Source organism: Mytilus californianus, unplaced genomic scaffold (genome assembly GCF_021869535.1).
Source record: "Mytilus californianus isolate M0D057914Y unplaced genomic scaffold, xbMytCali1.0.p SCAF_34, whole genome shotgun sequence".
NCBI lineage: Eukaryota > Metazoa > Mollusca > Bivalvia > Mytilida > Mytilidae > Mytilus > Mytilus californianus.
This window is the reverse complement of record NW_026262684.1, coordinates 1,821,731-1,841,069: the sequence shown is the minus strand read 5'-3', so window position 1 is coordinate 1,841,069 and position 19,339 is coordinate 1,821,731. Positions and strand designations below refer to the sequence as shown.

The 19,339-nt window shown below is 31.9% G+C and overlaps 2 protein-coding genes across 2 annotated transcripts; both read left to right on the top strand.

Annotated features, from left to right (window-relative positions):
- Window positions 1-4,120: 4,120 nt before the first annotated feature.
- LOC127736603 (uncharacterized) lies at window positions 4,121-8,161 on the top strand. The gene is made up of 2 exons (XM_052247160.1): window positions 4,121-4,165; window positions 7,068-8,161. Exon 2 carries the CDS (start codon window positions 7,088-7,090, stop codon window positions 8,078-8,080), a length of 993 nt encoding a protein of 330 aa, XP_052103120.1. The 5' UTR covers window positions 4,121-4,165; window positions 7,068-7,087; the 3' UTR covers window positions 8,081-8,161.
- A 6,350-nt stretch (window positions 8,162-14,511) lies between these two features.
- Window positions 14,512-19,332, top strand: LOC127736587 (uncharacterized). The gene is made up of 2 exons (XM_052247152.1): window positions 14,512-14,561; window positions 17,735-19,332. Exon 2 carries the CDS (start codon window positions 17,755-17,757, stop codon window positions 19,330-19,332), a length of 1,578 nt encoding a protein of 525 aa, XP_052103112.1. The 5' UTR covers window positions 14,512-14,561; window positions 17,735-17,754.
- Window positions 19,333-19,339: the final 7 nt, after the last annotated feature.

Here is a 19,339-nt window from a genome sequence, read left to right as displayed (position 1 = left end):
AAAACAACAAGAAACGAAAAGAAGACAAATAACAATTTACATAACACAACGAGGAAAACTAAAAACCTAATAAAATGAACACAACAAAAATCCGGAAGTGATCTCAGGTGATCCGGAACCCGTAGTGTTACTCCTATAACATTAGCTGCTCAGTAATATCAAGAGATGAGGCATCAGGCAAAAAAAAAAAAATGGTAATTGTTTCTTAACTAACCCTAAGACATCACAAAATTCGTAAACCATCGGTCATGTATAGTTTTCTCACCCTGAAACTTGAACGAGTGTGAGATTTTGAAATTGAAATACGTTTTAATGACAAAGTATGTTATCGGTATAAACAACACAGACATTGAAAAGTTCAAAAACACAAAGAAGGACACTTAAAACGAAGGGAAGATCAACACGAGCACTATTTAAACAAATCTAGGGGTGATCTCAGGGGTGCTCTCTGAAACAGATATTCCATAACGGTTAAAGGTTACAATCAACCATTAAATATTATGTAATCAGAATTAAGAGTATAGCTAATTGATTGGCCGATATGTGTTATATTCTCTGCATTATACCAAAGGCAAAATGATCTATTTTCCTTAACCCTAACGGAACTGAGAAGTCTTTTCTACGCTGTGATGAGACAGGTTTACTTAAGTGTAGAATTGATAGCCATTGGAGATAAGTACAAATTACGTTAAGAAAATCAATGGGAACCTATATTTTTTGGACCAAAAAGTACTGTCCTAATAATTTTTCTTTTAATATAGCAAGGTTTCGTTCTTTAAATCTATTTCCTAAAGTCTGTATCTCGAAAACGGCCCCTATAGTCGTCTATGGGGAAATAATTGTTTTTACAATCTATAAAAACTCATGATGGCGTCTGTATAATACCGGAATTGGTGATTTCAATTTTACACACGGCACTCTTGCTTTCATATAAAAATAAGAAGATGTGGTATGATTGCCAATGAGACAATTCTCCACAAGAGACCTAATGACACAGAAATTAACAACTATAGGTCACCGTACGGCCTTCAACAATAAATAAAACCCATATCGCATAGTCAGCTATAAAAGGCCCCGAAATGACAAATGTAAAACAATTCAAACGAGAAAACTAACGGCCTGATTAATGTACAAAGTAATTAACGAAAAATAAATATGATATACAGCAACAAACGACAACCACTGACTAACAGGCTTCTGCCAAGCACGTATAGAAAATGGCGGGGTTACATTAGTCAATAGTTTCCTTAAGAGCAACAATTCTCTATCAAGAAAATCATGATAGGAAATGTAAGCTCTGGAATATCGTATCAGCTGGGAGACATACACTCCATACGCTGCTGGAATATTGCTACATTGAAATGAAAAGTTCACAATTAGGAAGCTGAAATCATCTCTTTAGTAGTAAAGTTTTTGTTCTTAACCAACCCTCATTGTTAATTTCTAGATGTAAGAAAAGATATGAAGAAGATTTAACAGTTGTATCTTTTATTTCAAGTTCGATGGAATAGTTGCGTTCAACAGAGTCTCAAAACTTTGAATTATTCGGTTAGAAAACATCATCTTTACAACGGAAGTTGAAGTTAAAGGATAATGCTAGATGCTAGCTTATTTTCATTCTTCTTAAGAAGCTCCTGTATGAAGTCAGCCTCTTATGAATAAAGGAACAAGTCAGTACGAAGGGGAAAACAGTTGGTGCTCTTATGAATTCCAATCGTTTGTTGAAAACCAAGATCTTGAATAGTAGCAAATGTGTAGTCAAGCATGTTGATAATGTAAGTTTTAGAGCTTTTTAAACAGAAATAATTTTTTTCCAAAGTACGATTGATTAATCCCTTAGAAAATATTATTATTTCTGCGTTGGTAATTCTTTTTTATGAAACAAAGCACGACCGATTCTTTCAATTTGTCTTTTAGTTTGGAATAGGAATACTTATGTAAAGGTTACAAAAGTCAAATGTTTTAAATATCATTGCAAAGGTGAGGTCAAAAGAGGTGAATTAACGCAAACGTGGTGGGCCTCTGTAATATCCTTTTTCATTTTCATTTCAAATTTACTTTTTCATGAACTAAATACGTGTTTTGTACTACTACGCTCATAACCTCCTTCGACCGGTAAAGTATATCTGCTATGAGACTTGATATGTGTAGGCCCAGAATAAAAAATGACATAGAGAAAAGTCCATGTTTTTTTACGTTATTTGGACAAAAGCATCATGTGTTTTATAATTAATAATAAGAATTAGTTGGTTTAAACCATTTTTATTCAATAAATCAAAGCATGATAATATATATATATATATATATATATATAAGATAACACATTATAAAAAATGTATCCATAAACAAGCAACAGTGCTTACTTTAATCTGTTTCCAAAGAATTAGTAAGTTAGATTTCAGTTAAAACATGTTGAATAATGAAAATGATTTAAAAATTAATATTGATATACTTGTGTTATTTCTAAACAACTATGTACACTTCCTTTTTTGGTAGGAAAAATTAAAAACATTGTTGGAAGCTACTGCTATTTTTATCTGAAATGTGCACGGAACATTACACTTGTTTTTCGCTCGTTCCGTTGATTGATAACGTTTGATTTTGTCAGTTTTTAAGGACTTCTCCTTTTTGGATTTACCTTGGAGTTTTTTTGGCAATGTTTTTATACTTTTATACCTACATACATTGTAGGTATACAAATGATTTGATTTCAAGCTTTCGTAGTTGACAGAGGGCAATTTATGTTATCAATTTCTTTGAGTTGAGCTGTTTTATTATGTTTATAAAATTACACTTTATCTTAATTTCATTATAAACTTGGTTTTTGATTGAAGTGATATCTAGTTTTATACGTCAAGTATTTTTATAAAATATACCACCACTCAGAATTGTTATGCATGGTCCCTACATTATGACCGTAAACAGAAAAATTGATTGAACCCAAAAAAGGAAGGTGACATAAAATCGACTGTGGACACAAAGCTTGAGTTAAATAAACAAATGATGACTTTTCTGACACCAAAACTATTCCATAAATGTTAGGAATTCGTATAACATTGTGGCATAAGCAATTCACCGCAAAGTGATTTTGCTTCAAATACAGAAATACCATCTCTTTAGCATTAACAAGTTTTCTGTTTTTATGATCAGTGACCAGTTATTATAAACCTCCATGTATTGGCAGTTAATTGATTATGTATTGCCTTGCGAATGTTTTGGCATTAATTACAATCAAAATCAACGCCTTTTCTGTCTGCGTGCATTTGTATTGGCACGAAAGCTATCTGAGACTTTTTGTCGTCGATACTTGCTTGATATCATAACAACTTTATCTTGTTTTACCTGCAACTTATAAAAGGCCTATTGAGCACTTTCCAAAATCTATTCTTTTAATTTGAAACGTTTTTTTACGACGAAGTATTGAAACAATGAAAATTTGTATTTCTACCTAAAATAAGTCAAGATAATCCGAAATATCTTGAAAAGTAGGTCATGAATGTATTCCTTTCTTTGCATAGTTCAATAGTTCCTAAAAATAGATTTTGTATCAAAGTTTTAAGATAAACTCAATAAGATAACGTTTCGCATACCAGTAATTTCCTACCACATCGTTCTGTTACGTACATTACAGAGCCACATTTGTCTTCAAACATGTACCGTAAACGACTACATGCACCACTACATTAATTTATCTTTAAATCAGAAATTGTTAAATCCATGACAACAGAGATTTTATATGATGTGGGTCAAATGGCTTTAAATGTAGATAATTACAATTTAAAACATTTTTACACAATGTCTTCATTTGAATGAATGAAGGAAGCTGTCGGCTACATGTCAACGAGATAAAAACTCAATGAAAAAGCATGTTATCTTATGACCACCATCAAAATAGTTGTGTAAATTGAAGTGTTAATTTTATGATGTTGAACAGATGTATTATTTGACAAGTATGTGCAAGACATGGCTATCGTGTATTGACTATTACATAAATTTGATGAAAATAAATGTCGTGGCATATTTTCAATAAGACATATGTCTTATTACGTAATAAGCTTAATGAGCAAAAATAATAGATTGCATAAATAGGCGAATGATGGTTGGAACGATCGCAGAACTTTCCTTGGCTTTCCATCGATACCAACCTGCCACCTAGTTATCTCAGGTAAGAAAATAGTAAATTTGTTTCAGCCTTCAAGTTGGTATATTTCGATTAAATCAAAGTACAAAAAAAAAAAAAAAAAAATAGGATCATATTTTAAAAAGACAAAATGTTATCAAAAAAAGAATAGTAAATGAAATACCGATAACGCATTACATTTTCTAATCTAAAATCTTTCAGACTAATCTTTTATTCAAATTTAATTATTTCAATGCTTTAATAATGTGGTGTTAATCAACCATTATCGTTTTTCAAAACATTGAAATAAAAGTTTGTTAAAGACTTATCATGTGTTCATATATAATTGAATTATTATCCTGTTTCCTTTTTTGATACAAAAATGATATGTCGACCAACCAATTATTTTTTGTTATACAATTAAAGGAAACACTCTATTTTAAAGTCCCTTCGGACATTTTTTTTTCGGCATGGTTTCATTTAATATCGGATTCTCAAATCGATTCTATTCTTTTTTTATATTTTGTGTGTTAATTATGCAATGTATCTATGTCAAAGATACAGGGAACTCGCATGGAAATACATACAATATAACAGTCTATATGTTGTCAAATAACATATTCTGTACATTTCTAGACATTTAGTTCGCGATGTAACATGTCTATTACAATTATATTTCATATAAAAAGTTAAATCACAAAAATGCTGAATTCCGAGGAAAATTCAAAACCGAAAGTCCCTAATCAAATGGCAAAATCAAATGATAAAACACATCAAACGAATGGACAACAACTGTCATATTCCTGACTTGGTACAGGCATTTTCAAATGTAGAAAATGGTGGATTGAACCTGGTTTTATAGCGCTAAACCTCTCACTTGTATGACAGTCGCATCAATTTCCAATATATTTACAACGACGTATTCATTTACTACCCATTTTGGTCATAAACTTACTCACATATCCAGGCATCAATTCATCCTTTGCTTTTAAACGTTTTGTGATTGATCGTTCCTAATGAAGGTAAATCAAGAACAGCGCTACGGATGCACCAATTTAATAACTATTAAACTTTTAATCAATTATATAAATATGCAACTTCTCTGCATTCTTATTCCTATCGAGTCTATCATAAAACTGTAAAATACAAGTAGTTTAATGATTAATTGCACATAGATTTTTTCATATAACTACAAAAATGTCAGTTGTTTTGGGATAATTGATAATTTGATATGGGATAAGAGATCAAAACTGTAAAATTCCCAACATGGTTATTTACCAAATCAATTTATAATTACTAAAGCAACAGATTAACATAAATAAATGATCGCTTCAAAATAGTATGAAATATTGACTAGAATATAAAATGAAAATAACTCTTTATCAATTTTGGTGCGTCCTAGACGCTTTTTTTTTTAATTTACTGTCATAAGGAACGCTCTAACCAAAACATTTGAAAGCGAAGGATGTATAAGACCTAAACCTGTGAAGAGCTATGTAACCAAATAATTTAATTTTGGATGTAACACGTCTTTTGATTTGCTGACAGTGTTTTGTCTATCAGCTCATAGACATAATTTTGTCATGTAACCGTGACGTCATCAACGTTTTTTCACGATTTACCCCGGCTTAAAATGGAATTTAGAATTAAATTATAAGGAATGACTGTAATATTTTTCTGTCTATTCGAAATAACATAAAAAATGTGGTGCACACTTTAAAATATTTATTCAGTGTGCGGCACATTTTTTATGTTATTTCTTCATAGACAGAAAAAATATTACTGTCATTCCTTAAAAGGACATAAAAATAGCTAAATTCCTCAAAAATCGACGTTGCCTGATGCAGACCAATTGTACAAAAACACCCCACAATAACAAATATGCCAATATCTCAATACAAAAATACAATAGTTGTGTGTGTTCTCTAAAAGATTTTAGGAAGGTCACATATATATGTACCGTAGATAGAACATGTTGTTTGTAGCGACTGTTCAAACTGTTAACCGAAAGCAGGCATTTTTTTTAACGAAAAATGAACTTTTCTTAATTTGATAGAAATTTTTTATATTATACGTCCATTTAATGAAATACAATTCATTCACAAATATTTCAGTTCAGCAGTATGTTTAAAGTGTAAGACAAACATTAATACCTTCATTTTAAGACTTTCAACTGTATCAAATAGACACTTAGTAACCAATCAAATATACTATATATTTTTTTTAAGATAAAATATAGTCGACTGTAAAAAAAACTTTGCAATATCTATATGCGCGCCCCCGTGTTGTTAATCATACTAATGTAAAAAAAACTCTTGGCATCTTTCGAGCTAAAAGTTGTATATCAATTACACAAATTAATATTTGCCCAGACAAATATCTTATTTGAATATTATAACATAAAAGGTATTTTCAACATGTGATGATATCCTGCACTCTATGAAAGGTTGTAATTATGCATTGTGGAACCATTTCCGTGAGGTCAGACTAGACATTTGCAATTAAACTTTCTTTTGTTTCTGTTTTGCTTAATGTAGATATTTTTGCAATCAGAATGTTTTATTTTGTGCATGTGTATTATATCTTTTATGCATTCATGTAATTTTTATGCAACTTAAATAGTACTTGATTGGTTAAATGTTATGTTCTCATTACGTCATTGAGGGAATTTATACTTATTTTTACGTTGTACAATATGGTTTGATAAAGAACAAGAGTAACATTGAAAAAAGGACCTTTTAACGAGGATTTATGTCAAAGAATAAATGAAAAACCGTACAAATTACAAATCAAGGTTCATTTTATTTATTTTTTACAAACCACCCCTTTTCATTACATATCATAAAACTTAGATCGAGTCTAAAATGTTATCCGAAATTTTAAGCTAACTCTTTAGAAAAAAAAATGTTTTATATTCCAGTTATAACGATTACTGCTTATTTTTTAGGTTTCGTCGAATCTCAAAACATGGCAACATTTTTGGTGCTTACAACTGTAGCCATATTGGCTGGCGTTAACGCCTATGGGATGAAAAAGATGCCACCGCCAATGGAAATGATGCCAATGAAGCCTATGATGCCGATGGAAATGATGGGCGGAATGGGCGGCAAAGATGGCATGATGGAAATGATGGGTGGAATGGGCGATAAAGGTGGCATGATGGACATGATGCCAATGAAGCCTATGATGCCGATGGAAATGATGGGCGGAATGAGCAATAAAGGTGGCATGATGGAAATGATGCCAATGAAGCCTATGATGGAAATGATGGAAATGAAAGATAAAATGATGGAAATGATGAAAATGAAAGAAATGATGGACATGATGAAAATGAAAGAAATGATGGAGATGAAAGGAAAGATGGAAATGATGCCTAAAATGATGGAAATGATGCCCAAAATGGATATGATGCCAATGAAAATGGATATGATGCCTAAAATGATGGAAATGATGCCAAAAATGGAAATGATGCCTAAAATGATGGAAATGATGCCAATGAAAATGATGGAAATGATGCCTATGAAAATGATGGAAATGATGAAGCCTGATATGCCAATGCCAATGAAAATGAAAATGATGGAAATGATGAAGCCTGATATGCCAATGCCAATGAAAATGAAAATGATGGAAATGATGAAGCCTGATATGCCAATGCCAATGAAAATGATGGAAATGATGCCAATGAAAATGATGGAAATGATGCCAATGAAAATGATGGAAATGATGAAGCCTGATATGCCTATGCCCATGCCAATGAAAATGATGGAAATGATGAAGCCTGATATGCCAATGCCAATGAAAATGATGGAAATGATGAAGCCTGATATGCCAATGCCAATGAAAATGAAAATGATGGAAATGATGAAGCCTGATATGCCAATGCCAATGAAAATGAAAATGATGGAAATGATGAAGCCTGATATGCCAATGCCAATGCCAATGAAGAAAGGAGGATATTAAAACACGATTCTTCAAACTGATGAATATTTACATATTATATTAAATTAAAACAGTTGTAGATAAGTTGCGAAATAAATGTATATATCATTCATAATAAAGTGTTGTTTACTGTTTTCAGTTACTACTTAGTAAACGAATGACAAATTTGGAAAGTCGTACAAATGGAAATAAAATAGATAAGATTACATGGCTAAGTGAGCTTAACATTTCGTAACCATTTACCCCTAACAGGTCACTTCCGTCTATGAACATGCCGGCAGTAGCTCGGGACAAGCGACAGACATTTGTGAAATATATTCTGCAAATGAGAGGTTTATATTCGTCACTAACAAATTGAAAGTTAATTTTGGTGTCCTCCACATGCAATATTTTCTATACTATGGGTTGTCTGTTTTGCCATCGTGTTGTTTGTATTTCTTCGAATTATGTTGTTTTTATATTCCCCCAGTATCATCTTCTCTTGATTGACTTGAAAAATTTGCAAAAATATAGATTGACCTATCCAAAGGCCGTACATCTTTCATATGATTCCTTTTGTTTGCAAAAAGTTAAAAAACTCAAAAGAAAATTCAAAACGGAAAGTCCCTTATCGAATGGCAAAATCAAAAGCTCAAACACATCAAACGAATGGAAAACAACTGTCGTAATCCTGACTTGGTACAGGCATTTCCTTATGTAGAAAATGTGCGACCAAAGCAAACAGACATAGTAGATAAAAATGTCAAAAAATGGGGTCCAGCAGTCAACATAATGTTATAATCTTAATCACTGTAAAATAAATTTATAATCCACAATCTGATTTAGTTGATACAAAGATACACTTAGTACCCATGTACACATTAATTCCAAATGGAGTGAGACAATGTGCCTTGACAAGGCAAACACATCCTGCTACATGTAATATAAAAATGAAAAGCTGTTGTATGCTTGCCAATGAGACAAATATAAACCAGGGACTAGATGAATCACATGCAAGTACCTATTGGTCACTGTACGGCCATCAACAATTAGCAAAACCCATACCGTATAGTAAGCTGTACAAGGCAGCATTGATTTGACAAAATGGAAAACGATTCAAACGAGAAAACCAAAGACCTGTTTTCTGCACAAACAATAAATATGACAGACAGCAACCTGCAAGAAAAGGTCTGAATTACCGGCTCCTGACTTCGGACAGGCATATAACGAATGTTGCTGATTTTAAAATGTTTGAGAGCGTTCACCCCTTTCAAAAGCTGGAACAGTGGAGTTAAAGTACATCATACGAACAAACTGTAAATTGTAGTTGAAAAGGCTTCATCAGATCGACACAAAGCACACAAACAACTAATAAAAGACTTCGGAGACAAAGTATCACATTAAGGGTACACGAAACTGTATAATACACAAGTAATGTAACCATCGACACGAAGTAAGACGTAAATGTTCATAAATGTATAGGAACATATATTTACATATGTTTTAATTTATCAATAAACAAAATCAATTTTAGTACCGATCAAAAAATTTATAACCATGTTAGATTGATAACCCTTTAGAATAAGTTTATTCATGGATCGTATCGAAATTGATGGGCTCTATAAAGAACATCACCGTAAAAATGAGGTTGTGATATCCCCATTGTCATCAGTTTTTCTAGAGGTTCGAAACACAAATTGTGTTGCTATGAAAGAAGTTAGTAAAGTTTTAAAGTAATTCATGGTAGCAGCGAAATCCTTGACGTTATAATTCACCAGTGATACATATGTTACGTTCATTGAAATCTATATATAACGTCACTTCAGATGCTAGAACAGCTAACGAATTGGAATATACAGTTTCTGATTGAAGGGATGCAATTGGAGTGCATAGAATTGTCTTCCATTTGTGTACAAACTTACGTAACTATATAATGTTGTCAAGGAGATATTTATAGTCTTTTTCATTTCTTTACACTTTCAGTAGTTATACCTAGCATATTTACCCTTTTCATTACAAAAGAACGTTTTGTAGTAACCAAAATTTCCATGTGTTGAAGTTGAAATCTTGCCTTCGAAAATTTTACAAACGCCATCACGAGTTGGTGACTGTTATTGAATATCTGTTTCATAGATGACGATGATGTAACCACAATTCGGACCACTATTCCTCGAATGTGACCTACCGAACTAGACTGATCATCGTTTTGTACTTTCATGAGCAACACGTCGGATGCAACATGTGAATGCGGGTTTTTTACCATTCCGGATCGCCAGAGATCACCCCAATTTTTTTGTTGTTGCTCAGTCTGTATTTTTCTATGTATTCTGTTGTTTGTCCTTTCGTCATTTTTCGTCGTTTTGTCTTGACATTGTTAGTTTGTTTTCGACTTATAAGTTTGAACATTTGTTCGTTATTCTTCGCTCTTTTACATGAGTTTCTGAAAATACATTTGCTATCACATTTTTTAGAGGACCATTGAATCAAATAAGAAAAAAGAGTTTGATCAGATTGTATTGGAGTGTAGTGGTGAGAGAGTCATAACTGTCAACCTAACTGAAAGGACGATCAAAATCACATAATTGATCTAAAACACTAAAGAATTTTTCACTCTCCACAGTTCATCATTGTCTGACTAAATACAATAAAAAGAACAGTCGATGTTAAACGAAGGAAAAGCCTGTATTCTATGTTTAAGATTTTTGAATATAAGATGAAATATAACGTATATAAAGTGGATAAACGATGCTGTTATATGTATTTATTATAAGTCATAAAACAATATGGATATATATACATATATACATAGAAACATATGCAAACCTACTTTCAAAATATAAATAATCAAACTGACTAAAAGATTTAACAGGCGACCAGAAGAATGTTATCATGCTGAGTGAAGTACTATTGGAAAAATTCCCGCGAACCATGCCAAAAAGCGGAAAAACCAAAACGTCATCTATACATACAAACAATGAAAACACTCCGGAGAAATAAATTTCATTCTTATTCTCTTTGTTCAACCGAATGAAATTACAAAGATCCTTAATAGAAGTAGGAGAACGAGTTAAAAAGATGGACAAATAAGTTGTACAATACTTACAAGAATCCGAGATTAAACGAGATTTGACGATTTTTGTGTGTAGTTCAGGTAGCTCGCATAGTAGGGCATTCGAATGATCATAGGAGGCCTTTATTTAAAATATAACTTTATAAATGTTGTGCAATTCCTGATATATGGTTAATTGTATATCTGTTCCCTATATAATAATATGATTTATTAATTTCAACATATGCATTTACTGTCAAAATAGCAAAAAGGCGAGACATGTTTCTGTTTGAACATTATTAGTTTCTGAATTAAAGATCTGGCCCGATAAATTATGAATATTGATTAGAAATCAAATCTCTATGAACATCAGGCAAATTTGTGGTTTAATTACAGGTTATTGAATCACATGGAACAAAAATTTGCAAAATACGTATTTCGGTAAACATTCATTGCTATCTGATTTGAACAGAAAAGACAAGAGTCACTTGTTTTGGCTATTATTGAAATACATTTTTACTTTGAGAAGAATCTTGTAACCAAAATCAGCATGTTGTTCTTTCAATATTCATTGTCACCTTGAACAGAACATTTAGTACTTAATCGTAAGTTTATAACATTTTTCATTATGTATTCATTGAGGCTTAGTTGTGGCTTTTGTAAGATTAAATCTTTTCCATTGGTTAAATTTATGAGATAATGACACAGGCCCTTTTGCAATTACAAAACTTGAAGTTATACGCAGATATTCAAAGGCAAGGAATGAAGAAGTTAAGTAACAAACATATGTAAATGAATAATTCAGTCTCATTTCATACATAATTTTGTAATGAACTAAGCATCGCAACGCCGCTAACCACCTTTGACTGGAATAGTAGATATGCTATGAGTTTTGAGATTAAGTGTAGACCAAGAATGAAATTTACACGAAGGAAAGTTTTTGCTTATATACAATATTTGGACAAAAGTACTATGCATTTTATAATTGAAACACTTTCCAAACAAATATCTTTTTGAAATTTTGCTGTTTTTCGAAAAGTATAAAAACAGGTCAAAATCAAACTGAAAGATCTCAAAAGTAAATCATAAATGTATATGTGTCATTATAAAAACAACATGCAAATATATGTGATTGGTCTTTTTTTTTGTCACAGACATGACACTTTATCAAGATAACACTTTTATATGTTAGCTATTAATGTTTACTGATACAATTTATACAGTTTACAGTATGAAATGTTATAAGCGATATCCTTAATGTTTTCTGAAACCCTTGGATATAGCCAGAAATAACTGTTATTTTTTCATATAGTACCTTTCAGACCTTAAATATGACTATAATGCATATCCTTTTTTTATTAGGATTTATCACTATTTATTGCATTTTGATATATACAAACAATTTTTATTAATTAAGAAAGTGTATGTTGGTTTTATAATAAAAATTTAAATAAAAAGAAGAGTCTCATTTTTTTTAAGTCACTGGTGTAACCAAAAGACAAATTGGTTGGGTAAGAGTGATCTTTCTCAAGATTTCAGCATTTACATTAGCTTCTCCCCTAGCAAAAGTACCTGTAAGCATGTAATGCAGACGACAAAAAAAAAATCTGTGTTGAAAATTAGTGAAAAAATCTTTAATGTAAGTAAAAACTGTATCGTAAATGAATTTGGTGTCCATGGTGTACCCTTATAAAAATCATTTTCCAAAAGATTTCCTGAACTTGATTTATGAAAATATATTGGTTGTAGACACATGCACAGGAACAACATATAAAATAGGGGTAGAAAGCACTTAATTGGCAACTAAATCTAAAAATACACCTGTACGACGTTGGTGTTACTGTCAATGGTGAGACCACTTTAATAAAGTAACACCATTGACCAGTTTAGTAACACGTCTGAATATATTATGACAATCAGCATTTTTTTGTGTATTTTGCATGTTTAGCAACGGAAACATCATACTTTTTATGAAATATAATACTTACTTAACAATATTTTAACAATAAAATGTATTGACTATACCAAGTTTTCACAAACTGGTATATGCTGGTAACACATATTAAGTAACACTATTGAATTTTTAGTTATTGATGTTATGTTATATAATTTGGGATGTTTTAGCCTAAGAATTAGTTTTTTTTTTCTTTTCCTTTTGCTTAGTGTTCTTTGTTTTGTGTTCAGTACTTTATATAAAAGTGAAATTTGATTTTGTTGTCAATGGTGATACTTTTGTGTCATTTTAGTTACTAAAGGGTCAGTGGTGTTACTATATACACATGCAATAATTCTTATTTTTTTATAATTAAATACAAGTTTTTTTATGCTGTATACGAAGGATTAGACATTGTCTAATCATTCAGCCTTACACATTTTACATATATTCAGTTTTAGTGTATTATTTAATATTAACAACAACCATAATTAGGACAGCTACGTTTTTTACAATAATTTATTCTGAAATTTATGTTCAATTATAATGCATACCTATAAAAATGATGTCAATAAGTAGTAATTTAAACCTTAACCCAAAAATTGGAACAGTTGTTTGGTACTTAAAAATATTTGTAATAACTTAAAGCTTGTTTTTATATTGGTAACTTCATTGACATGATTCTATCAAAGGATGACCTTAAAATTGTGAAAATTGAAGGGACTCCTAATTTTGTCCATTGCATATTTCTGAATATAGCCTGCTACCATATTTCAGAATAGCAGGACATATTTAAATTTTTAAAACAATATCATCAGTTTTCCGAAACATCCCTAGTCAAAATATGCATGTTTTTTTATAATGACCCATATTTGTCTTTGTGCATTTCAATCTTACTGAAAAAATGGACATATTGTCAATTTTGAAGAATAAACAATGAGAAAACTTTTCTGTATCGTATGCCCTTTTTGTCTTACCACATAGTTTTCAAGAGGGACATATTTGTCTCCATGACATAAACGACTACATGCACCACCACAATAATTGCTCCTTCATGTTAGAAAAGAATATTTCAAATCATTTGCAAAAGAATTTAAGAATGATACGAATCAAATGGCGTTAAATGTAGATATTTACATTTATAACACTTTTACACCATGTACTTTAGTATTCATTTCTATGAATTAAGAAAGCTGTGGGAAATATGTCAATGAATTAAAAACGCAATGAAAAAGCATGTTATCATATGAACCCTAACATAGTAGTTGTATCATCTGTAGTATTCATTTTATGATGTGAAAAAGATTATGTATTATTTGACAAAAAAGGTGTCAGACATAGCTATCGTGTATTGCCTATTACATAATTTTGATGAAAATAAAAGTCGAGGAATATTTTTAATAAAACATATGTTTTATTACGTAATGAGCTTAATTAGCAAAAATTATAGGTTGCATAAATAGGCGAATGTTAATGGAAGCGATCGCAGAACTTTCCTTGGCTTTCCATCGATACAAACTTGCCGCCTAGGGAAAACTCAGGTAAGAAATTACATTTCTCATTATCAACCTTCAGTATACCACATAAATTGGATGGGTGCGACTATCGTCCTGATAAGAGAAAAATACAAAGATATGGGATTTATATTCATATAAAATGGATTTTTGTTCGGTTTTAATAATAATCTAAAGTAATAACACCATTTTTGTTTCAAACTTTAATCAAACGCTCAATACTAAGAAATTTTCAGACAATTTTTGGTCATACATACATAGACATACATAGACCTTTAGTTCACGACCTAATACAATTGTATTCCATACAACATGTACAAAGGACTTATTCGTCATAGTCCCTTTTGGTCCTGTAAATACTCACGTATTCCAGTATCTATTCATCCTGGGATTTCAGAGCATCCTCAGGGTGTTTTTGATTATGTGATTACTTAGCCGTTTTTATAGTGATTATTTGATTACCAGACCAAATATTTCATGATTTTTTTATTATTTGTTAATCTAGGACTGTGTTTTTGATTATTTGAATATCTTGTTTGAAAAAATGATTAATGATTATGTGATTACTTTGACACCCCCATGCGGGGCATCAGGTATCTATTTATCTGCCCTTTGGTCGGGTTGTTGTTTCTTTGACACATTCCTCATTTCCATTCTCAATTTTATACTTGGATTTCAAACGTAAAGGATTGATCTTTCCTAATGACGATACATCCAGAAGGGCGTTTCGGACGCACCAATTTAATGCAACTGTTATTTCATTATAAAAAACCGAAACATTTGAAAGTGTAAAATTTATAACATTGATTTTTACCATGAAAACGTTTTACGACGGATAAACATACTGTAAATTCAGAAATTATTGCGAGGTTTTTATTAATGCGAATAATGCGACTGTGTGAGTATCGCAATAATAAGAACTCGCATTCTGATATCTGATGCATATATCTGTATGCAGCTTTTCCTGAAATTGCAATAATTAATCTTGCATTTATGTCCATTCTTCAAAAATCGCAATAATAAATTCACGCAATAATTTCTGAATTTACAGTAAATAAGTGACTGCTTCAAACTAAAATTAAATCATTATTAGAATATTAAATGAAAATAAAAACTATATTAATTTGGTGCGTCTGACGCGCTTTTTCCATCATGCTGATTTACTTTCATAAGAAACAATCAAACACAAACATTAGAAAGCCAAGAATGTACAAGACCTAATCACATGAAGAGCTACATAACTATAAGGGACCTTAAAAAGCTATTTTTTACAAGATCAAGTTTGCCAGCAGTAGTCAAACAATAACCAATATGCCAATATCTCAAATACAATAAACACAATAGTTGTGTGAACTTTCTAAAAGCATTTAGCAATGTCACATATATTTTCCTGTAAATGAAACATAGTATTTGCAGCAAATGTAAGGACAGTTTTTAACAGCTGAAAGTAGTAAATCTTTAAAGGTAAAGTAAATTTTTCTAAATTTGATAGAATAAACTATTTTTTATGTTATATCTTAATTTAATAAAATATAATTCATACGCTAATATTTCGGTTCAGCAGTATGTTCAAAGTATACGACAGACATTATTATCTCCATTCAAAACTTACAATCGTATCAAACAGACACATGGTTATCAATCGAAAATACTATATAATCTTTAAAGATAAAAAATATTCAGCTGTAAAAAATGACAGTGAAATATCTGTCCATGCCATCCTTCCGTATTTGTTAACCAGACTAATGTACAGAACATTTGGCTACATTCGAGATAAAAATGTATAAACATTTTCTAAAGTTAACATTTGCCGATACAAATGTCGACTTTGAAATCGACATAGGAAAGATATATACACTACATGAACGTAACATTATTCGGCATTCTATTATTAAACCATTGATGTTTGGTCAGCCTAAACAAATCTTCAACTGTTGTTCCAGTTTTTACAATAATCGCTTTTTAAACTAGTCTCTGAAATGCAGTCACTTAATCATGTATAATGTTTCACTTTATTCGTAAAATTTTAAATGCAAATTTGCTTTTTCAATAATATCTGTTCAAGAACGTTTACAGATTTACTTTTGCCGTTTGCAAATTACATTGACTGACAAATTCCACCTTCTGATCTATTAATAATTTGCCTTTTTCGTTCATCGACAGGCCTTTTCAACTACCAACTTGGGTATTCTAATGTCAATTTCATATATGCACGAACATACCATTGCGTTTATGGTAAAATTTCATTTTATATAGAGTTACAATGGTTACAATATATTTTGTATAAATTCCAATTTATAGCGTCAACCGAGTCGTGTCAAAAAAGAGTTAAGTCAGCAAATATCAATTAAAAAATATATATATATCGCAAGCAACTATATCCATGCATATTTGTGAAATAGTGAAACCGGAAGGAAATGATGAAGAAAATTTTAAAACAATTTAATGTCTTGATCGACTTTATGTAAATATTCATATTGAATATAAATATTTAGTGCATTTTCAGTCTTATGTTTTTTCCCATACATATATAAGTACATGTATATGGACATGTTTGACATTAAGTATATATATGCAATAAAGGAGATCGTATACTGTAAGTTGGTAGCGTTGAGGTGAAGATGATTTGTAGATATAATTGACACATTTGTAGGTAAAATGTCGATCCTCAGCATTTTTTTTTTATTCTTTTTTTCGCATATATTAAATAATTTTTGCAATGAGAATGTATCGATCTTGTGTTTGCTTGTAACATGTTTTCCCGTAAAAGAAACATGTTAATTGCAGCAAATGTAAAGACAGTTAACTAGAAGCAGTAAATGTTTCAATGGAAAATTTACTTTTCTAAATTTGATAGAATAAAATACAATAATATTTTATGTTCAGCAGTTTAGTCAAAGTGCTAGGCGGACAGTCTTATCCTCATTGAAAGACCTCCAACCGTATCAAACAGACACATGGTTATCAATCGAAAATACAATATAATCTTTTAAGATCAAATATATTAAGCTATAAAAAAAAAGATTGCAATATCTATCCATGCCACCTTTCAGGTTTGTTAATCAGACTTATGTACAGAACATTTGGCTACTTTCGAGATAAAAAATGTATGGAAATTTCATATCCTAAAACGTAAATCGAAAATAGCTGTTTGGATTATTTATTTATTCTACTAGTGACGTATTCTTTTTGTTTTTCAGGATTCGTCGTGTCTCAAATCATGGCAACTTTAATCGTACTTATAACTGCAGCCATATTGGCTAGCGTAAATGCCTATGCGATGAAAAAGATGCCACCGCCAATGGAAATGATGGGCGGAATGGGCGGCAAAGGTGGCATGATGGAAATGATGCCAATGAAGCCTGAGATGCCGATGGAAATGATGGGCGGAATGGGCGGCAAAGGTGGCATGATGGAAATGATGGGCGGAATGGGTGATAAAGGTGGCATGATGGACATGAAGCAAATGAAGCCTGAGATGCCGATGGAAATGATGGGCGGAATGGACGGCAAAGGTGGCATGATGGAAATGATGCCAATGAAGCCTATGATGATGGAGATGATGCCGATGAAAATGATGGAGATGAATGGTAAAATGGATATGAAAGGCAAAATGATGGAAATGATGAAAATGAAAGAAATGATGGACATGATGAAAATGAAAGAAATGATGGAGATGAAAGGAAAGATGGAAATGATGCCGAAAATGGATATGATGCCAATGAAAATGGAAATGATGCCTATGATGATGGAAATGATGCCACAAATGGACAAAATGCCTAAAATGATGGAAATGATGAAGCCTGATATGCCAATGCCAATGCCCATGCCAATGAAAATGATGGACATGATGAAGTCAGATATGCCAATGCCCATGCCAATGCCAATGAAAATGATGGACATGATGAAGCCTGATATGCCAATGCCCATGCCCATGCCAATGATGAAAATGATGGAAATGATGAAGCCAGATATGCCAATGCCCATGCCAATGCCAATGAAAATGATGGACATGATGAAGCCTGATATGCCAATGCCAATGAAAATGATGGACATGATGAAGCCTGATATGCCAATGCCAATGCAGATGAAAATGATGGACATGATGAAACCTGATATGCCAATGCCAATGACCATGCCAATGAAAATGATGGACATGATGAAGCCTGATATGCCAATGCCAATGAAAATGATGGACATGATGAAGCCTGATATGCCAATGCCAATGAAAATGATGGACATGATGAAGCCGGATATGCCAATGCCCATGCCAATGCCCATGCCAATGCCCATGCCAATGCCAATGAAAATGATGGACATGATGAAGCCTGATATGCCAATGCCAATGAAAATGATGGACATGATGAAGCCAGATATGCCAATGCCCATGCCCATGCCAATGAAAATGATGGACATGATGAAGCCTGATATGCCAATGCCAATGAAAATGATGGACATGATGAAGCCTGATATGCCAATGCCAATGAAAATGATGGACATGATGAAGCCTGATATGCCAATGTCAATGCCAATGCCAATGCCAATGCCCATGCCAATGCCAATGCCAATGCCCATGCCAATGAAAATGATGGACATGATGAAGCCTGATATGCCTATGTCCATGCCAATGAAAATGATGGACATGATGAAGCCTGATATGCCAATGCCCATGCCAATGAAAATGATGGACATGATGAAGCCTGATATGCCTATGTCCATGCCAATGAAAATGATGGACATGATGAAGCCTGGTATGCCAATGCCAATGCCAATGCCAATGATGAAAGGAGGATATTAAAACACGA